The following is a 23362-nucleotide window of genomic DNA, read 5'->3' as shown; positions in this document are numbered from 1 at the left end:
TTGAAGAAAAAGAGCCAAGGAAACCATCCAAAGCCATTTAAGTTGAACACCAAGGTCAAAGTACTGTACTTCACTTCCTGATTGCGCCATCCATTGAATTTCGAATCATAACAAGTTCCATCGAAGAAGACCCAGGAGGGCTCCACTATTGGCAGAAAAAAACCCTAAAAAGCCTAAGTGGAATTCACCAAAATGCATGTTGACAAGCCCTGAAGTTTCTGGGACTGATGACACAAAACTGGAGCGTTTTGGCAACAGTTTCATCAGTTTTTTTTTTTATTATCGTAAAAGGGTTCTGACAAATTTATCTGCATCTGTATGTTCGGAAAAAAAAAACTAAGCATTTTCTGAAAATGCATTAGAGTTGATGCGGAGAGATGTGAAAAACAAATAAGGTGGCAGCAAACTGTAAATAAAGTTTCTGTTCCTCAGTGTTTCTAAAATCCAGGCCTATTTGCCGCCGTTCCAACATCTAACTTTCAATACCATCCAGTTCTCAAAACTAGATTTTCAGAATGTCAGAGAAGTGTTTCCAGCTTGTTTTGATAGAGGTAAATATTATGAGTAAGTGGCATGCAGGAAATCTGTTCACCAGACGCCCCTGTCTGATGCCAGGTGTGAAATCCACACAATGTAACGCCATCAAGCAGCACAGCAGTGAACACTTACCTGGGAGTCCTGCGGCAGGTGGAGGACCGTGTGCAGCCTCTCGGTGTGGTGGTGTCGGGACTCCTCCTCATAGGCCAGGTCCCTGTCAGCCTGCGGCAGTGTCAGAAACCTCCGGATGGTGCACAGGTTGTCCCATAAGGTGCGGTTCTCTGGGCTGGGGTTCTCCTTCCACCGAAGCAGCTCACACAGCCAGCCCTGAGGAAGAACAACCTCACTGTCAAAATACAGCTTTCACTTCATTATTACCCAAAAGACAAAGATGGATGATAATGTGTTCATTTTTTCTGTTTCCGCATGTGTTCCTGTGTCTGTTACCAAAACACCTCATGAACCACTGAGCAAATTTTAATAAAACTTGCAGAAAGTAATCACTAGATGTACAACTGACTAACTTTTGAAGTCAACCCAATTCAAGATGGCTGCCAAAGCCAAGTGACCTTAAGAACACAAAAATGACTATATCTTTGTCAATTTTGCAGTTCTTGACCTAGAATTTCGCATGGCAGTAGCTGAAAATCTACTTAGATCTTTTTATCTTATAGTCAATTTACAACCAGATGGGGGTTTCCATATAATTATATTGGTTAATTGTTCTGCTAAAATATTTCATTGTTAAATCTGTTAACAACATATCTTATAAACCACTGGACAAATTTTAATTAAACTTTCAGAAAAAATCATTGACTCTACAACTGATTAACATTTGAATCCAACTGAATATTCACAACATGTGTTGTCATGCACAACACATACTCCAAGTGCTAACCATTGTGCAAGATATTTGCTTAAAACTTTAGTTTTAACTGAAGCAAAATATCTCATGAATAACTGGATAGATTTCAATGAAACACCCATTAAAAAAATCCATTAGATGCAGATCTACAACAGAGTCAATTCCATTCAAGATGGTTACCACAACTAATTAATTTTGGCCAACACAAAACTGACTATAATTTAGTCAATTATACAGACTGAGTTAAAATTGGATTTAATAGTAGCTGAGAATTGTTCACAACACATACTCTGACCATGACATCTTAAAATATTTCATGTGATGCATTAATTTCAAGGTTTGACAAAATGGCTACAACTCCATAATTTATTAACACAAGATGACAGTCTAAACCTCTGGCATTACAGGTAGAGAGCAATAAGGCCCTTAATTGTATGTTGTGACTTTGAACCATCTTATGGATCCTCTCCAGCTGCACAGACTCAAAACATTTGAACTACTTACACTGAACAATGAAGAGGAGCAACAAGGAGCCCAAGAAAAAAAAGTCTAAGCTGTGCAAAACAGGCAAATAAAGGGCAGCTTCAAATTAGGCTGAAAAGTTGTGACCCTGCAGGATGTTTGATGAAGAGGAAGATGAAGAGAAAGAGAAGATGGAGAAGATTCAATTATGTCTGCTAGACTGCCTCAGTTTGTGACACCAGCTGTTGTGTTCAGCCAGCCTCCTCGGGCAGCGTGCGTCGCTAATAGCCTGATCATCTCTGCTCCTCGCTCTCCGTCCTCATGGCCAGCTGCAGCAGATGGGTGCACTGAGCCATGACCCTCCACCACCCCCAGAACACCCCCCTCCCCCCCTCAAACCCTCACTACAACCTGGGGACAGCATTCACTACACACACACACACACACACACAAAGGCAACACCCTGGATGTATGGATGTTTCTGAGGTGACATGCTGCACTGACCATGATTAAACGACTGCTGAGTACATCCTAAACTGAAAAAGGTTCAGCTGCGTGAAGAGTTTCTCTGACTCAGACCTGCGAAGTGTAGTGGTGTGCGGATCGATCCAGTTATCAATATTATTGATACCAACAGCGATATCATATTGGATCACTTGTAGTGTGATAGGATTGATACTTTAGCTTATTTCACTCTAATTCATGTTCCAGAGGAGCAAGGAAATTGAAATTTAATAGTCATTAAATATGTCCAGAATTAGTATATTTATGATAAAACATGACACACTGATCTCTCCTTCATGAAACTGTATAAAAAGACTATTGAACTTAAGCTGAAAGTGGGCAATATATGTATATAATATTTACAGGGGGTTTCAGACAATAATCCCCCACTGCTGAAAGGTGAAGGTGGGTGATCATGTTTTTGCCCATGTCTTTGTGCATGTGTGTGTTCATGTGTCTGTCTGAGTGAATTTTAATAAACCTCAGGCAATCATTGGATGTACATATACAGCTGATTACCTTTTGAAGTCAACCCTGCCACAGATAACTGACTTTAACCCTCCCGTGGCCTTCGGGTCAAATGGACCCGAACTTACAAGGGCTTCTCTTCCTCTCTTCAGTTATGAGGACTTCAGGAGGGTTATAAAACAAAAATGATTTTTAACTCTGTCAGTTTTACACATATTGGCCTAAAAGTCCATGTAGTAGTTGCTGAAACTGATCCACAACATATATTCTGAGCTTTTAACATCCTGTTTAAAGGTTTCTTATGTTAAAGTCAATTTAAAACCAGATGGGCTTTCCATTAAAATATATTGGTTAATTGTTGTGCTAAAATGTTCCATTTTTAAATCATTTTAAAGTGAACACTACCAAATAACTATCAATTAAATCACATTTATAGATAATTATGTTAATGACAAATTTTATATTATTGTTATCTAAAGTTATTGTGATTTTATTTTGTGTTTGCTGATTTGTTATGACCTCCTTGTTTTTATTCTTAAAAGTCTGTTTAGTTATATTTGGTTTTTATTTTTACTGTAAGAAAACAAACATATTCTCCAGTTGTGTCAAGATCCGATCAACTAAAGGGTGAATAAATAAATAATTGATTTTTCTTTACATGTGAGACAGTCTTAGGTGTCATGGTGATTGCCGTGACATTAAGATATTAACAAATGTAACCCCTTTTGCTATCTGCTGCAAATAACGTGAATTATTTCCTTTTTTTAGAGCCAGGGAGGAAAAGTGACTCGTGACTTCGGGTGCAGTACATCTAAGAAGCGACTCTTTGCTCAGCGATCCACTCACCTGGCTCTTGTTGGCGGCCACCTTTGCAAACAAAGCCTGCGACACCTTGGCCCTCTTCATCTCCTGCTGGATCTCATCGTAGATGCCAGACGTGATGTTGACCAGCGGCTCCAGCTTCAGCGATACGTCCGGGTTTGGGCCAGGTGGCTTTGGCTGGGTGAGAAGATCAATGCATCATCAGGAGAAATGTGGAAAAAAAATTAATATGAGGTTTTAAAAGAACAAAGAGTATGAATGGCAATGAGTGTCACTTATTAAAGATCATTTACTCTGTAAGGCCCTGTGAGGTTCGGGCTGAACTCCGAGAACAGACATGCACATCTGCACCACACGTCTCCACATGACTTTTGTTTACAGATCAAAGTTATGAAGTTCTCCACTTTTTGTCGTTTATTTGTTGTTGTTGTTTCTGTTTGAACGAACATGCATTGGCTGTCAGAGAGCTTGTTTATACCCAGTGTTTGAAGTTGTCCAGAAGACATGTACGGACCAGCTCGCTTACATTCCCTCAGTGTGAATGATGCTGAGATAATTTTACATAGCCATAATAAGAACCGCACACAAAATTCAGCTGCAGCCATGAATGAGATGACATCAGAGGGGGAATCTTATCGCTGACGTTACTGAACTGTTGTGTGCACTTGAAGGAAATGTCCAAAAGTTGTTGTAACCCTCCTATTGTGTTCACTACGTCTGTGTTCTGGGTCTAAAACAAGCGTCCCAAAATATCTGATTATAAATCCATGATAGAATCTAACGCTGTGATAAATCTTTTCATCAACTTATTTTCTCATGAACGATAAAAATGAAAATATTCTGTTTGCTTTTATGGTTTGTAAGCCTCACTGATCTGAACTCATTTTGAGTCTAAAAATGAAGTCATAATGTACAGATTATTTTGACTACAACAACATTACAGATGAATCAGGTTGTGCTTTTTTTTTTTTCGCATCAGAATACTTTGTGTCAGAGTTTATCAGGGATATCTGTTTAATCTCTTTAGATTTTTAATCATGGCTCAGAAAAACATTGTTTTGTTTACTAAATAAAAAATTCAAAGAAATTTAAGCAGCATCGGTTGTTTGTTGGCCTGAATCTATGTTGTCTTCAATTTCTGACTCTTTCTTCTCTTAGCATCTTTCATGTCAGGTTCTTAGCCTCTCTCTTCATCACTACAGTCATGATCTGATTGAGGGCCTCAGTATATTGAACTGTGAAGCAAGGCCTCAAAACCTTTTATTATACCAGAGCTACGATAAAAGTCTTATACATGACTGGAACACTGTTGTGATTGTTTATAAGAATGCTCACAGGTGTGGTTCCCGTGGGGGAAAAGATCAGCTAGGGACAGATTCCAGTGGGTGTTGCCATGGAAGCTGAAAGAGTGGGTAACATTTGTGTGTTTCCACTCAAAATCAAATGCACCTGAGGGTGTGGGGAAGGCACTGCAGTATGTCCATCTGCTGAAGCCAGCTTTAACCTACTGTCTCACACAGTCATTCCTACCGATCGGTCATTTTTGACTGAGGATGGGTGTGATGAAATTGATTAAAACACCCAAATTGTAATGAAAACTGTCAGCATTTATTTTGTCTGTTCATTTGACTTGTGTGGACAAAGTCAAGAAATCTAATGTCAATCAGATCAAAGGAAATACCTTTATCTGGAGAGAAAACATCTAAAACAGTCCAATTTGAGTTGAATACAACAGAGGGGTTAATGTGCCTTATGTCCATAGTGTACACGTGTGACAGCTTTAAAGTAGCTATGAGTTGAATTTGTCATTCATGACGTGCTGCAGTGAACTCAAGAGACTAAAGATGGCAGATAACTCACAGAATTAGAGATCTTGATCTTGTTCTTCCAAATGGAGGCCCAGGTATCAGGGGCTATCTGGTCATCTAGGCTCCTCTCCCACCCTTTCTATGCACACACAGAGACACAACAGAATCCCTGTGATTACTCACTTTGTCTTTATTCAAATGCCAGCGTTTTTTTGCTTAGTGAGTTATTTGAAAAGGCACATGATGTTGTGGCAAACCATTAATGCTTTCTAACCTGTGAGAGACGTGGGGTGCCGGGATTGGAGGAATTGGAAGGAGAAAGGCCCACAGATGGATTCATGGTGCGCTCCCTCTCCTCCTGGTAGATGCGGTCTCTCTCGCTCTCAGGCAGGTTCAGGAAGTTCTGCATGGCCTTCAGATTGACCAGCAGAGACTGCGAGGCTGTACGAGGGTCCTCCTCCTTCCTCAGAATCTCAGAGAGCAAGCCCTGAGCAATACAAACACACACACACACATCTCAACTGTTAACTTCACATCACATCGTTTCCATAACATAAACTAGTCCATCAAATATTTAGCTTAGCTTCTTTACACTTTCTATTATCATGTTTAATTGATGTAACTGAACTGTTTGGGACATCATCCTTTTTTGATAACCTTGGGGACCAGATGAAACAAAGAGTTAATTTTTCATCTCTTCTGTCGGGATGCATCAAAACCCTCCTCTCCATAAAACAGATTACCATCCGATTATAATCCAGACATGCCTAAACCAGTCAATCACAGCCTAATAAGTGGCAGGTTTTAGAAAAGAAGATGGTACACAGAAACACCAATGTTTTGTTGCTGCAGGTAACTGTAAGTAAACGCTATAACCTGCATAAACCTCAAAATTCCCACTGTATTGTAGGGTTCAATTTGTCCCCTTAAGACCACTGAAATGTAAAAAAAAAAAAAAAGTAGCGTGGCCCAAACTATGTGTAGATTTTGCTTATTTCGAAGAGTATTTTGATCACTATACAATAATGCAGGCATTTTTGAATCTGATATTGCATTTAGACTGCCCCAAATGTTAGAAAATGAAACTGTAATCAATCTGACACAACCATTGTATGTTAGAAATGTTTCTGGAAAAATTGGCAGATATTTCTTCCTTATTTTTAATAAGTATTTTTATAATATTTTAGGCTTTTTGCGTCAAACTATCAGAAATTAGCTAAATCCAACAATTAGAGCAATCTGGTGAGGAATGAAAACCTCTTTTTTGCCGGAAAATGTCTTTAGTATGATTATTTGCTTTATTTTTTAGACAAAGTGCTTTTCAATAATGGTAGAAGCGACATCACTACTACCATTCATATTAGTGGATCTTTAGGAGCCACCTTTGAATATTGTCATCTCACCTGAAACCAGACTCATGAATGGTGACAAGTTCAAAACAACTTAGTGACCACAAACGCAGAGTTTCTGTCAGATGATACAACAAGCCTGTGGTCGAGGTGAAACTTGCTAAGGGACATTTAACCAAATCTTAGTGAGGGTGTATGCATATGTCTGGTCCTGTAGGTAAATGTTTGACCCTATGTGGATAAAAGGAAAAATTACAATATATTAAACCTTGTGCATCCAATTCTTGATTTTAAATATCATTTAAGTTCTATGATGTAATAATTATTCCACCCTGGAAAAAGAGAATGGTTTAATCAATAAAAGCTCAAAATTGATGATAACAATGCCCATAATGAGTCTATGTGAGCCTCTGACTGCCACTGTAAGTTAAAGCATGCTGACACAGATTCTCATAATCAAACCTTATAAGAATGTAGCTGCTTTTTTAGCTTAAGTATTACAAACATGATATCTTTGGGTTTTAAAAACAGAAAAAAAAAGAATAATGATTATTTTATTTACAGTAGTTGCATATGATTGAATGCTGTCAGAAATACATGCACCCTTACAAAGACCCACAAGGATGATTAAAACACACCTGGATTCTGAACCAGTAGGTCTATGAGCCACCTTCCATTACATGGATCTAATGGGGCATGCAGTAACCAGTTTAGCACAGCATCAGGTGTTTGTGCTGCTGTGACAGTGGGGGAGAAGACTCAATGACCCAGCACGTAACCCCATCATGCTTCTACTAATCCCACTGAACACAGAAACCTCCATCATAAGAAGGGTGTACACAAGACTGAACAGTGGGATCAAAAAAAAAGACAATCAGCAATGTCAGTGTCTACTTATTTTTATCAGATGCAGTAATTATACCCTCTCACCTGATAAGCTGCAAACTATGAACAGTTCATTTAGAAAGAATAAGGAGTATTTAGGAGTTCAGTAATAGATACAGAATGCAGGATTTTTTATTTTAGATGTTCTATCCTCAGTTTAATTTCTGAGGCCATTATGTTGATCCCTTACCTGGGTGCGATTGAACGCCACACGGGCAAACACAGCCTGGGAGACGCTGGCTCTCTTCAGCTCATCTCTGACCAGCTGATAAATTTCAGATGAGACCTCAGCGGCCGACGGATTGCTCCCAGGATGGTCAGCCCCACCTTTGGATGAGCCCCGAGGGATAGGCGGATGGTTGAGAAACTGCTGGTTGAGGGATTGGGGGTGCTGGTGGGCTAACAGGCGGCTCACTGCCAGCTGCTGATTGATGAGGTGGGCCATGGCGAGCTGTTGGCGAACCAGCTGTGGGGACAGTTGTGGGGAAAGGAGCCCACCTGGCCCCAGCAGGGGCTGCAGAGTACCAGGCGGAGGTGGCGGGGGAGGAACCTGTCCCGTACGGAGTGGAGGGCTGTGGTGAAGGGGGCCGTGAGGTGAGGGCTGTTGCTGCTGAGGTGGTTGTGAGGGCAGCTGTGGATCAGTAGATCCGGCTTTGAGGACAGAACCACCAGCACTAAGGTGACTGAGCTGAGCTAGACCTGCCAAGTGAGGAGGGGGTCTCTGTCCCAGCATGCAAAAGTCTGCTATGCTGTCTCTTTCAACTAGGACCAAGAGAATAGTGTTAAAAGAATGACTTATCTAAAACATAACTTTATAGATTTTGATGGCACCTCTTACTTTTAATGTCTGCTGCATCTCTTCCAGGCCACATCTTCTCCAGGTAAACACCTGCTCAACAAACCAAACACAGAGTCAGTGACAGCCAAAGATAAAGATGGTTTTCTTACATGTTTATGACACAGACTTGCATCAATGTCTTTTAATAAACATAAGAAAGCACATTTGCTGTCTAAAATGTTTAAAATAAAGGCATATGCAGTGACATAATGTCACTGAGATGAAATGTCTACAACAGACCCTGAAAAGTTATTCAGTTGAGGTATCATGTTGGTATATGCAAGAAAGTAACTGTGATGTGTGGTTGAGGAAACTGAGGCACCCTCCTGAAGCCAGGCCTGGTGATGGAGCTCACTGGTGAGCACCTGGTGGTTTAGCCTTGGCTCCTGGGGTATGGCCGGGCAAAGCCCAAAAGGTAACAGGAGGCCACCCCCATGTAAGCCTACAACCTGCAGGGAGAGAAGTCAAGGTCGGGTTCTATGCAAGCTGGGGGGCGGGTGACAGCAGGGCCCTGGGCATGCTGTTTCCTGGTGTCATAAGCTGGCTCTCTTGGTACGTGGAATGTCACCTTACTGGTGGCAAAAAGGCACAGCTCATGTGTGATGTTGAGTAATACCAACTGGATATAGTTATGGTCATTTTGATGCGCCGCTTTGGCCCTAAAACCCAGTTCCTGAAGAGGAGCTGGACTCTCTCTTGCTCTGGAGTTGCCCATGGAGAGAAGCATCAGGCAAGTTTGGAGACACTCACAAGTCCCTGACTAAGCAACTCAGTATTGGAGTTACTGAGCTGGTGAAAGAGAGGGATGCCTTTCTGTGACTCAGAGCTGCAAGAGAAAAGATTCTGACTGTTGTTTGTGCCTATGAGCCAAACAGAAGTTCAGATTACCAAGCTTTCTTGAAGTCCCTAGATGGTGACTTGGAAATAGAGCCATCTGTGGACTCTGTTGTTTTCCAGGGTGATTTATATACCCAATGTGGGCAATGACAGACCCACCTGGATGGGAGGGATTGAGAAGAATGACCACCCCTGATCTGAACCCAAGTGGTGTTATGTTTTGGACTTTCGTGCTAAGTATGAGCTGTCCATAATGAACACCAAGTTCAACATAGGGTGGTCCATAAGAGTACTTGGTACTAGGTCAGCTTGGGCCGAAGGTTGACTGCCGTGTCTTTGTGTCTTTGGGTAAAGAGTAGGGCAGAGCTGTCAACTGGTAGTGGTGTGAGCGCATTATGTCAACAGAGCTGAGTTGCAGTTTATACTGGCACATCAGACATGTGGCACTGTCTGCACTTCTCTTAAAAACATGTCATGACTGAAAATACTGATATGTTGCAGGAATGGCCTAGGAAGAGGAGTCATGAACAGGTAGTATGTTCTTTAAACAAAAGCATCACTAAAACGTTTTATCTTATCTTAGCAGTTTGAAAGCATGTCTAATATCAACAATGGTTGTACTTTTTTGTCCTGCCCTGCTTCTTAATCAAAAATTTAGCTTTGACAGATTTTGACTTCAAACAGAATTTGACTTTCCATCTTCAGATAATTTGAACTGATTTATTTTGGTGTATTTTGGTGTATGTTCTGCAGAAAAGTTAAACTACTATAAACAGTTAAACTAAAATTGTCTTACAAGCTTGTTTGGACACTGATCAACTATAAAAGCATTTTTTGGTTGTACCACTGGTCTTACCTTTCATTTTTTTATACTTCTTATACCAACGACCAAACTCTTGACATTTGGCAGTGGAGACATTGGCATAGTAAGAACTATTTACTATGGAGGAAATCATGCTCTGAGGAAAAAGAAAAGACAAAAATAAATAATAATTAACACAACTAGAAATGCTTTGACTCATGTAACATGGCATGTACGCACACACACTAGGGGTGGGTGTTATAATGTTTTTTTAAATGCATTGCATCACAGACTTCAAATGTCAAAAATCGATTTTGTTAACGATTTTATCGATGTTAAACATTAACGTTAGACTTGGAGAGTCAGCAGATTAGTTGCTGCATGGTGACATTTGTCCTTGTAGAGTTATTGTAGTTGAAAGATATTGCACTGTGACTGGGAGAACATGCATGGAAATATGTTCCATATCGCAGCCGACAACGAAACATTTTCTTTTTCCAGCAGACATTGTTCAGCGGTAAAACCAGCAGAACAAACGTGATTGTCTTTTTGTAAATAAGTGGGTGGAGCTCCACTTGGGTTGCTAGGTGAGGGACTGGGCTCGGCTTGGGGTTGCTAGGTAACAGGGATTGTGACGCAACAATCCCAAGGTATTTGAAACAGGTTGTTTTGCAGACACCAGAAAACATGTACTTATTGCTGAAAAACAGCTGGGTGTTTTTTGTTGTTTTTTTGCACTTGGACTGTTTCTAGAAGCAGTAGATAACCAAATGGAAGTTCAAAAATATGTAAAAAGAGATTTTTGCATAATAGGTCCCCTTTAAATTAAGCCATAGCCTTTTCAGTTAGCAAATTTCTATTCCACTTTCAAAGTGTTTTGGATAAACATAAGCTTACCAGCTGCCTCCTGGTGTTTATTCACAAACCTGATAATCACATTTAATCGAAATACATCAATAATCGAATCGAATGGCAAGGCATCTCAAGATTCCCACCCCTATCACTCTCGCTCTCTCTCTCTCCCTCTTTCTCTCAAACACTCACACAGAATAGAAATAGGCAAACATTAATCATCACTGGAAGCCACCCATGAAAACTCAAGCCAGCGCAGCGTACAGAGGAAACCACACGCACACACATATGCTAACAATTGATGCGATGATCAACACCCCCCATCAGAGATCTAGTTAAACACAACATGCAAACTCATCTCAGTCATCGGGAGAGTAGGACACATGCAGCTAGTTGACGACACACATGAGATGAAGTTTGATTAAAGTGTTGCAAAAGTCAAAGCAATATGTGATTATTTTTTTCAGACTCTTTCAAAGACAAAACAAGTATAACGCAGGAAGTTTGGGCAATTTGTGTAAAAACATTTGTAAAGGATGAAAGTCCTCAAATAGGATCTTCTTATTTTAAGAAAAGGAATGAATGTAGGTGCTGTTTGCTAATCTGTTCTCACCTGGGACAGTGGACACTCTTTGGCCAGAGTGCTTTGGTTCATTTCCTTCAGCAGCTCTTTGAGAGCATTCCTGACAGTTGCATGGTTCCACTGCTCGCAGGGTAGATCCTCCAGCTTTGAAAAGCTACAAGGAACCACAACCACTCATATACATCAGTCACACCTTTTAGGTGATTTGATAAGGTGAGACATACTTATTGGTCACACAGAGGATTTTGATTGTGTACCAAAGGAGAAAAGACAATAATGTTTTTGCTTCTGTCTGTGTGTGTGTTTGCTTGTCTGTCATGTTTGCAAAAATGTCAAGAATCACTGTAATGGGTTTAATGGATTCATTTGATGTACATCTACAACTGATAGACTGATGGAATTTACCCCATTCAAGATGGCTGCCACAGCCACCTGACCTTGGAAAAAGCAAAACTGGCAATAAATTGAGAAATTGAGCTAAAATTTGTTTGTCTGATAGTCTAATTTCCATGAACCCTTGAACAGATTTTAATAAAACTCTCAAAAACTAATCACTCGATGTACATCTACAAGTCATTAACTTTTTCAGTCATCCAATTCAAGATGGCTGCCACAGATAATTTACCTTGGTTGACACAAAAATGTCAATAGCTTAGTCAAATTTATAAATATTGAGCTAATGTTTTGTGTGGTAGTAGCTGAGTCATTCAAAACATATACTCCAAGTGCTAACACATCTTGGAAGTTCTCCCAATATTGCATATAGTCATTTATAGCATGTATAATATAGCATACAGTAGCTTTAATCCTCTTATTCAACATTCAAGAAGAAAGTTAGGCTCAATATAAATGAACATGTATTCTAACCCATTTAATCATCAAACAACAGCTGCAGACATGTTTTCTTATAGTGTCATCCTTTCTGCAGTCTTCAGATCTAATCCATATGCTTGAATGCTAAGACAGCTTTCATATATTATTTTCTTGTTTATAGTTTCTTTTGTACATTCATTTAGACTTTAACTACGTCATCATACTTTTAGCAATTTTAACTATTTATATATCAAAATGTGCACCATGTTTAGAACATTGTGGCTATGGCTTTTGATATTGGAACTGTTGTATTTTCAAAGATATTTCACTATTTATTTATTTTTTTCTCATTAAAAGGAATGAAGAACTGTTTAAATCCTTAAAAGACTGTGATATCTACTTTATTTTTAGCTTTAGTTTATTGATCTAAATCTAAAGTTTACCATCTGTTTTGTTTGTCTTAGACTTTAGCAACATTCTTTCTAACTTTGGCCTTTATGTACGGTTTAGCTGATTTTAGCTTTTAGCTATTCTTTTGTTAATCTTAGCTATTAGCTACTGTTTTCATGGTCGTAGACTTTAGATACTGTTTTGCTAATTTTGGATTTTAGCTGTTGTTTTTTTTCCAATTTTTACCTTTTAGCTACTATTTTGTTAACTTAGGCTTTTAGCTACTGTTCTGCTAGTTTTAGCTACTGTTTTGCCTGTCTTCGATTTAGCCATTGTTTGCAAATTTTATCTTTTAACTGCAGTTTTTCTTTTACATTTTAAATTCAGTTCAACAATTGCTTCTTTGAAAAACATTCAGCAAAGCTTTCAGCAGTCAGTTTAGGAGAAAATGCCATTTCTGTAGTTTTATATCTGTTCCAGCCTGAGCACATACTCTATACCCAAAGCTTTCTCACTGCTATGGCTACACACACACAAACATAAACAAACATTGCTGCTATGTACCAAAGCAATTTAAAACAAATTCTCATCTTCAGTTTTTCAATTTTTCTTTTTTATCTGTTCACCAAAATGCTGTTCTTTTCTTCTCCTTTCATTTTGGAACCAGAAGCTCCTTGTGTACAGACTGTAACCCTAAGTATTTGAAGCCAAGTGCTTTAAATCTAAGAAGTACATTTTGATGAAGATCTATGACCATGTATGGTTTGTTACAAAAAACGAATCTTACCTATGTAGTTGGATGTGTAGTGTGACCATGTGATAGACCTCCATCAACATGTCGGCAACAGTGGCTTCTGGAGCGTCTGTGAGGAAGTGAATGGGCAGAGGGTTCCACCTTCCCACCTTGATGATGCCTGCAACGAGACAGAGAAAAGTCCAGCAACTTTGGATTTCTAATAATAACAATATTTAGACCACATGGGTCAAACTCCATTCTTTGGGGGCTGCTCTTCTGCATGTTTTAGATGTGTTCTTGCTTTAAAAGACCTGCTTTAAATGAATGACTTGTGGACATGGTTGAAGGAGAACTTGATGATTTGGTGAGGAGGTAATTAAAACATTTGAATCAGACGTGTTGTAGCAGAAAAACCTTAAACTTCCAGGACAGCAGCCTTTGAGGCCTGGAATTTGACACTCCTGATTTAGACAGAACAAACCAACATTTCTCATTTCTTTACAAGCTACATTCACTAAACAAGTGGCCTGGAAACAATGTAAATAAAATGTACTTTTTTTTGTTTTTTTTGTTGTTGTTATTTGCCTTAGTTTTTGATACAGGTATTTGATGGACTTGATGGCTTAAAAAACTTTATCAAGTTATTATTAGTTAAGTTATATTATCAAATGATTTTTATGAGGTTGTCTACACTGTCATAGTAGGTGAAAGACAAATAATCTGTTTGCTGTTTTTCACACATTCTTCTGTCCTGTGATAAAGGGAACTGAGCCTTTTCTTTTCACATAACCTAAACTTGATCAGACAGGCTGTACAGCTTGGAACATGTTTTTGACTTTGAGAAGAAACTTCAATTTAAGGCTTTCAGATGGTGGACAACAAGACTTCTGTAAAAAAAAAACATTAGGAACAACTTTACCAGTCTATTTAGCTAAACCTTATGTGCTCTGTAAAATTGTCCTCCTTGAAAGATACCAAACTGAACATTCATAAACCTTTAATGCCAAATAGGAATCTAAACTTTTTCTTTTATGTTTATTACATTGAACTTCAGTATTTCCTGTAAAACACCTAAACTAGAATACATCAAATATATAAACGTTTGAGAGTAACAAGACAGTGTGGTTTATAAGACTTGTGAATAAAAGAGGGCTGAAATTAGTTAGTATTTTTTAAATAGTTGACCAACACCCTTATGTTTCCCCAACATGAAGCAAGAGCCACAACTGCCTGCACATAACCACAAAAACCCAGTCATGCTCAAGATGTTATGAGTGGACAGTTTGGAAAAACAAATGAAAAAAACATTTAACTGTTCGTAAAAATGATCCTCGAAAAGCTGCTGTTGCAAACCTTAGTATATAAGCAGTTTTAAAGGAATCACAGTGAAAGATGCACTCTGTTTTTAGATGACAGCATGATGTTTCTTGTTTTTCTCTGTTTAAATATTATAGGAACACTGTATACATAAAAAGAAACCAAACAATTGAATTCCTTTTTTTACCCCCTTCCTGTTTGGTATGATGGCAGGACATTCCTGTTGTGTTATTACTTGTTTAAACAGATGAATGTAGCACCTTCAGCCATTGTACCTAAGGATGAACCAGAGTTGTGGAGGTCAACAATTCTCTTCCAGACATCTTGACTGATTTCTTTTGCTTTTCCCATGATGTCCCACAATGAAGTAGAGGGTTTGAGGTGAACTTTAAAATGCATCCACAGGTGTGCCTCCAGTTAACTTAAATGTTGTCAACTAACCAATCAAAGCTTCCAAAATTATCTTTATCTGGGCTTTCCACGCTGTTTAAAGTCATAGTAATCTTAGTGTATGCAAGCCTTCAGTGTTGACACAGGAATAAAACACAAATGTGTTAATACTCCAAACACTGCTCTCAGTCTTCATTGCAGCGATCCTACAGAACTCAAAATTACATACAAAACCAGGGAACTCTTCAATATCAGCTATTTAAGTGCTAAAGATCGAGCTATGACATTATCCATTATGAAACTGCAGTATATGCAGATGACACAATGCCCCTGTAGTCCTTTCAGAAAAGGGGCCTACAGTAGGTTTTGTCCACATTTGCAAAGGCATGGAAACAGCTTGGCCTTCACATCAATACAACAAAGACCCAAAACCTCCATCAGCTACCTCCACACAGCAGAGATCCTTTCCTGCCCCCAAACATCTCCATTGATTACAACGTCTCTGAAAATATGGACCATTTTCCATATCTTGGTAGCCTCCTGTCATCTAAAGTTGTCACCGAAGATGGAATTCATCACCATCTCAGTCGTACCAGCAGGGCTTTCTCAAAGTTGATGGAAAGAGTTTTTGAGAATCATGACTTCCAGGCAAAGACTAAAATCCTGGACCACATAGAGCAAACACTTAAAATCATTTGAGGCATATCATCAGCGATTCCTGCAAAAAATCCCCAGTATAGGTTGGTCATCATTGCCCAACTCTAGCTTAGGTAGACCGGCTATGTTATCTGCATGCTTGACTCTCGCCTCCCAAAGCAAGTCCTCTACATCCAATTTGTTCAAGGAAAACATACTCCAGGAGAAACTGTGTCTGTGAGGGCTCTGCATTATACAATACTGACCTCTGCGATGCCTCAGAAGCCAAATGACGACGCAGAAAACAAAAACCATCCACCAAATAGGCTCAATCCACACCAACCATCACAACCACTTTCCCCTGCCCATATTATGCAAGACTATTTGGATCCCGAATTGGCCTCTATGACCATCTGCAGAGCTACAAGGACCAATGAATCAGTGAGTGACCGTTAAGAGATCTATGCATATATTGTGTGTGTATTGTGCATTTTTTATTATTTGTTTTTGGAAATGTTGGAGAAAAAAAGAATATTACTCAGAAAACAGTTCTTATTATGCCTGGAATAAACACAATTTCAGATGTGACAAGTTGTGACTATGTTTTTAAAATAAAAATATTAACATTTAAAAAATATATATATTTTTTTTTCATCAGTTTAGGTAGAATAAAGACATTCAAATATCAACCATAATGTGATTGTCATCTTTCCACAGCAGAATGCACACACTTACACAGGATTTTTTATTCTTTTCATGGGGACTGGCTGGAACTGTGAAAACTAAACAAAGCTAATCGCATTACTATCCTCTAAATGAGATCCAGACGGTCCCAGAGAAGTCTCCCCTCTTCTCTTTTCTTGTTTCCCCTTCCTCCCCTTCCATATCTCCCTCTCTCCTATTCTTCCCGCCATCTTCAGGGATCTCTGTCCTCTGATCTCCTTTTTTCACGATGTTTACAGCTCAGTTATATCTGTGTTTCCACTTGGGCCAAGCTGTGTTCTTAATTATTTGGTCATGCAGAGGAACCATCATTAAAAGACCATGTAAAGATTGAACCCAGGCCCCTCAGTACAGAGAGGAACCCAAAAGGAACTTCAGACCACCATGAAGATCGTCAAGAACCCAAACAGAAACAACAAGTTCCGTCAGAACAGCAGTAGTCGCGTAAAGTTAATCTCAGCCAAATAAAAACGTAAAACATTTTTTGACTATACAGAGCCAGCACAGATATTTTTTTAAAGTCATTATTGTAAAAATTGATCGCACTTTTAGATTTATCACCAAAAAGGTGAAGACAGGTGAAAATGGATTTGACCATGTGTGTGTGTGTGTTCCTGTATGTGTATATGCATTTGTGTGTCTGTCTGTTACCAGAATATCTCATGAAGAACTAGATGAATTTTAATGAAACCTGCAGAAAGTAATGACTGGATGTACATCTACAACTTAACTTTTACATAATGTCCAATTCACAATGGCCACCACAGCTAATTGACATTAGCTAAGACAAAAACTGCTAAAATGCAGACAATTTTACAGATTTTGAGCTAAAACTTGTTGTGGTAGCAGCTGAGAGTCATCCGCAACGCATACTCTGAGCACGACTTTTCACAATTTTGTATTAGACTGTGCATTACATTATATTCAAAGTCACTCCGTCATTTCTCAACATAAGATGATCTTGGTTTTAAATTCTGGCATGAAAGGTAATGGGTGACATGCATTCCTTCAAGGAATGCTAGACCTTTAACACATCACAGCATTTGAGACATTTTAGATGATCTATACACATATTTACTGTTAACGTGTTTTACTTTATTTTGTTGCATTGTTAAGTGCAACTATAATCACAGTCTTTGTTTTTGTAGCTTTGTCATTTTAAAGCTAATGTTGTATCCATGAAATGCAGTGAATTTTTAAAAACAAAGAAATGGCTAAAAAAAATCTTTTTCTGTTGTGCATAACAGCAACCTGCCTGAGAAGTTTGTCCCGTCTCTTTTGGTCCAGAGTATAGTGGTGACCCACAAAACAAAAATGACAGAGGCTTCTAACCCCAAATATCACTGGCTTACATAGAATGATCTTTAGACGGTGTCAAAGGTCATAGTGCAGTGGTACAGAGTGGTTTTACCTCCACAACACCTTAAAAAATGTCAAGTTTGCCCCAATAGATGTAGAGGAAAAATGGAGGTGTGGCAGTTCAGTGGTCAGTGCTGTGGTCTTGTAATCCTGAGACTGTGAGTTCAAGCCCAAGCTTGTGTCAGGAAGAGCATCCAGCATTAAACATTTGCCTAATTTTCTATGCGAGTTCACTTGCTGTGGCGACCCCTGCAGGAGGGAGCAGCTGAAGGAAGGACTATGCAAAAAAAAAAAAAAAACTGCTGGTGAAAAAAAAGACAAGAAAATTATGTCTGTTTCCTACAGATGGAGTTGGAAGTTTCCATCCACTCATCATGGGCATGCATGTCATATTAATTTCAGGCTTTTAATGATTGATTTGGGTCACTTTTTTCCAGGGTGGAATGATTAATTAGCATACAAATTCAGTGGTTTTAAAAAACTTGTTTGAATTTTTTTTTAATGCATACAGAATCAAACAAACATACACCCCACTCATATTTGGTTAAATGTCCCTCAGCAAGTTGCACCTTGCGCACAGACATTTTGTAGCCATCAACAAGTTAACAAAAATCCACAATAATTTTAATTTTGTCCTCCCAATTCTTGTTTTTAAAAATCATTGAACTTCTGACTGTATGTTTCAATTCATTTATTTTCAAAACTCTCTTAATGCTCTTCATTCCCACTCCTTATCAGTTGGTGGCTGTGATGCATCATAAAGTTGTTTACTAATTGCAAAAAAAAACACCAAAAGCAGAAGAAGAAGCCATGTGGATGTATTTCAAAGTGAACGATGGTGAAAAAGTAAAGCAAATCGTGAATTGTGCTTAGGATGAGGACGAGGTGCGAAATCTAGCACTTTCAACACAAGCAATTTGATGAAACATCTAAAAATAACGATACAATCGTGAGTTCAAAGAGTTTGCCAACAGCAAATTCTCAAATGTAAGTATTTCTACTTACACTTGGTTTTAAAAAAGGTGATATCTGTGTATTTTTAATAAATAACTACAACATGTATTTTGCTCAGTGGTGCTTTGCCGTGACTGAAGGAAGATATTTACTGATTGCATGCAGAGCCTATAGGTATTATTAAAAGTAAAATGAAAGAATAAATTTATCATCTGGAATGCCAACATAGACAATAAACACAACAGGATGATCAGAGCTGTCACATGGATGTTTAAGATGGTTAAAAGATTCATATCAGTAAATGAAGTGATTAAGAAGAGACAAAATATTTCATCCTAAACTTTATCAGAGGCTGATAACCGGTTTGGTAAGTGCTGGGAATTTTGTTCTTCTCCTGTAGTCTACATGTCAAGTTTGTTTCATATTTAAACATATTAGCATAGACAGAGTAAAGTTGATGATCTGAAGGTTGAGACTTGTTTTACTGCATTTACAACTTATTCTTCATCTCTAAAGGGTTAAGGAAGTTCTCATTATAGAAAACTATGTACTTGTTTAAATATTTCAACAGTTTATATTTAAACTGAACATTTCCATTTTCCGGTTCTGTCTCTAGTTATAATATATCTCGACGGAGCTACCACTGGTACTTTCTTCCTCTCCATGCAGCATCTGCACATCTGAACAGAAAACTAATGCCAAGCTGGGTGGAAACAAATGGGTGAATAAACAGCCAAACACAAGACACGTTACAGCACACAGAGAAGTGGACATGCACGCAAACACACACACACAGATGCTCACAGTGTGATGCATTAATAATTAATCCATCATTTTTGGTCTGCCATCCACTGGGCTGTGCTTCTTGTGCACATTTAAAAGTAGGAATTATTGTTCTCATTTTCACATTAAAATTCCATCTCCCAGAGACAAGCTTTCATGTGGCTGGCTGGTGGCTTGGCTCATGTCTCAGTGTGTCCATCTGCACGAACGCAAACTCACACTGATGTCTCTGAGTCTCCTCATCAACACTCATGTTGGCCTGCATGCAGGCGCTCATGGATGTACACACAGAAATCCCATTGTCCCGTGCTACGCTAAGGCTTAATGGTCACAGCAGTCTGCATGTGGAGCTGGTTCTAAACTGGTTCCAGGTTCTACCCCTGACACACTCTGAGGGAAACCCCATACGCCTGACATCCTTGATCCACATGGAGCAGCTTCTCCCAATAAAAGGCTGTGAATCTTTGCATTTGAGATAGCCATGTTTTAACTGTTTTACCAAAAATGCTTTAAAAATGTAAAGATAACTGGGAGGAATCATGTTTGAAAAGTGTGTTTGTATGGTTGCATTATTTAGCAGTAAGTAATCAAATTTGAGAACTTTAGAGTTATCATGCAATGTTTTTAGCTTTATTTTAAGCCAAAGCAAAACAAACAAACATTTCCATTTCGTGGAGTAAAGTTATAGAACTTTTGCTTTTTGTTTGATTAAACACATCTATTTGAATATATATCTATAAATGTATTTGTGTTATCATCTTCACTCTACATTGGTAAAACCCTGATTTTAAAATATTTTAAATTAGCTTTTTAGGTGTCTCATACTGAAGCCCAAACAGCTAAGTAACATTAAGTAACACACCTTTTAAGTGGAAGGAGGGTCTTAAAAGTCCAAATTTATTGTTTCATACATTCAGCTGACTCTTTAATCAGAGAAATAGTGGGAAAAAAATGTGATTCTGTCGTCTGAGTTACTCATCATGGAGGTAAATGTGAGAATAATTTAGTGATATATTTTAACCTTTTTTTCAGGGTGGAAGAATTCTACAACATACAGTATGTTCAATGCTTTTTAAAAACATACACTGCCACTAATATTTGAATAAATGTCTCTGAGCAAGTTTTTCCTCAACTACAGGCTTTTTGTATCCATCAACAAATTTTTGGTATGATTAATTAACACTCTTCTTGGCAGAATTGGTAGAGTTCATTTAAATAGGTGAGTTTATTGCAAAAGACTTAGCTATTAAACATAGCTGATTTATCCAATCAGAAACCGGCTCTGATGTGTGTTTGGGATCACTGTCCTGTTGGAACCTCCAGTTGTAGCCAAGTTTCAAGCATCCAGCTGTTGACTTGAGGTGAAATGAAGAATTTGGAGGAAGTCTTCCTTCTTCATTATTCCAACCACTTTTTGTAATGCACCAGCACCACAGCATGAAGCCACTATCACCATGCTTGACAGCTGGTACAGTGTTCTTTGAAAGCCTCATCTGATTCCTCCAAACATACAGTACTTCTTGTTATTGTGGCCAAACAGCTCAATCTTTGTCTCGCCTGACCATAAAACTTTTCTCCAGAGGCCATTTAGCTTGTCCACATGGGCAGCTGCAGGTTTCAGTCCAGCCTGAAGTCTATTTTTTGGAGCTTCTTTCTTGGTCAGTACCGTAACAATCCATGGTGATGTAAAACTGGCTTCACTGTGGACAGAGACATTAGTTTTCCAGCAGTTCCCAGTTCATACCAGGCTTGAGCCTTGGTGGTCCTGTCTGCTGTATATCTATTCTAAATTAAAGTCAGGATTTCTCTGCTTTCTGGCATCAGTTTTGATCATACATATATTTTTTTAAAATCAAATCAAATTCAGGCAACTCACCTAAACAAAAACACAAAAAATTATCTTACTCAATCAACTTTACAGTTGTTGACCTAAAAGTTAGTGTTGTAGGAGCTGAGAGTCACTCCAAACACATATTCTGAGCGCTAAAAGATTAGATTTCTGCCATTAATTAGTTAGAGTTATCTCTGTCTTTTAACAATATATTTCTCATGAACCACTGGACAGATATTAATCAAACTTTCAGGAGTTAATTATTAAATGTACATCTACAACTCATTATATTTTGGAGCCAACTCAGTTAAAGATGACTGCCAGAGCTAACTCAAATTCGAAAACTCAAAAATGGCTAGAATTCACTCAATTTTACAAAAACTGTGCTAAAATTTGGGGTGGTAGAAGCTGACAATAATTTATAACACATACTCATACACATTAGCTTAAAAAATTTTACCGACAACTTTAACATTAAATTAATCTTTTTTTGCCTGTTAGAAAAATATCTCACTAACCACTGGACATATTCTAATAAAACTCTTACAAAGTAATCACTAGATGTACATCTACAACTAATTACCTTTAGGAGTCAACCCAATTCAAGATAACCGCCACAATTTATTAACATTAGTCCAGTTTAACACATATAGAACTACAGTTCAATGTGGTAGTAATTGAGAGTCATTCCCAACACATAATCTGAGTGACCTCTTGTGATATTAAATTTAAGGTATGACCAAAATGGCTACACCAGTATCATAAAATGATTACAGTTTAAAACTCTGGCATGAAAAGTGGCGGGCGATATGCATACCTTCAAGGAGTGCAGGATTTTGTAATAATTGCTTATACCACATTCAAATATTATTGACAAGTTATGTTTTGCCAATAAAGTTAGGACCAGTGTTGTCTCTAGCACATACGCAGATGTTGTGCAAACTGTTGATTCGCAGCACTGACCTTTTACAGCTTGTCAGACGTGGCACAGTTAGCTGTTTGCCGAGTGAAGCCGTAAAGTACAGGTCTGCTCTCATCCATTCTATAAAAGCTTTCAAACCCTTATAATTGAAATAAACAATATCTCCCAGTTAATTACTGGGCTGAGCTAATTAAAGAAAGGCTGTGGTCCTTTAAATACGCTGCTGGGACACAAGAATGCAGGACACAATTCAAACAGGGAGAAAATAGCTGAGACTCTGTGTAATTTTGGTTGTGGACCACAAGGGAAAAAAATGTATAATTTAAGCCAAAAATTATTCATTTAACATAAGTGCTTGTTTCAAAAAACAAAATGTATTTATTTGAGAGAAGCTCAGGAGAAGTGTGGGGGTGAGGACTTCGTCTTCCCATGCATCTTGCATGGGTTAAAGTTTGGAAGTGTGCACACATGGAGGTGAGTGCTGCTAGAGTCATCTCTCTGGGTTTTATTTGTGCGCAGTTGTGATGTCCCGTTCAGTGTTTGTCTTTGAAGGCTCTGGAGTGGGGCACTGATGTGGCCGAGTGTGGCTTGCTGCTTTCCACACATCCTCATCAGACAGGGAAAGACCTCCCCAGATACTCTGAGGTTAGAAGTATGACTAACAGCATTCATCTGCAAACCATAGCAAATGTTTGCCATACCATTCAGCAGGCTGTTTAAGGCTATTGCTGTAGGATATTCTACTCCTCACTGTTTGTTTTTTAGACTCGCTTCAACAGGCTGTTAACTCCAACTTTGGCTTTTACAGCCAACTGCAGAAATGCCTCACAAGGAGGATGCTTTTGTTCCCACATTAAGAAGAAAAAACAACAGCGCAACAAATTGCATCTGTGATT

General features: G+C 38.6%; 1 protein-coding gene across 1 annotated transcript in view; it reads right to left on the bottom strand.

Annotated features, from left to right (window-relative positions):
• satb2 (SATB homeobox 2) overlaps positions 1-23362 on the bottom strand; it is a 68957-nt gene that overhangs the window by 18351 nt on the left and 27244 nt on the right. The window contains exons 4-12 of the mRNA XM_017421200.3: positions 13603-13729; positions 11643-11766; positions 10232-10334; positions 8539-8589; positions 7891-8462; positions 5741-5953; positions 5519-5605; positions 3683-3835; positions 670-864 (exon numbers count right to left, since the gene is read on the bottom strand). Of these exons, the coding sequence (XP_017276689.1) occupies positions 670-864; positions 3683-3835; positions 5519-5605; positions 5741-5953; positions 7891-8462; positions 8539-8589; positions 10232-10334; positions 11643-11766; positions 13603-13729 (1625 nt within the window). The remainder of the gene's footprint in view (positions 1-669; positions 865-3682; positions 3836-5518; positions 5606-5740; positions 5954-7890; positions 8463-8538; positions 8590-10231; positions 10335-11642; positions 11767-13602; positions 13730-23362) is intronic.

This window comes from Kryptolebias marmoratus, linkage group LG6 (assembly GCF_001649575.2).
Source record: "Kryptolebias marmoratus isolate JLee-2015 linkage group LG6, ASM164957v2, whole genome shotgun sequence".
NCBI lineage: Eukaryota > Metazoa > Chordata > Actinopteri > Cyprinodontiformes > Rivulidae > Kryptolebias > Kryptolebias marmoratus.
Note: the sequence above shows the minus strand (reverse complement) of the source record. Positions and strands in the feature narration are given on the sequence as shown.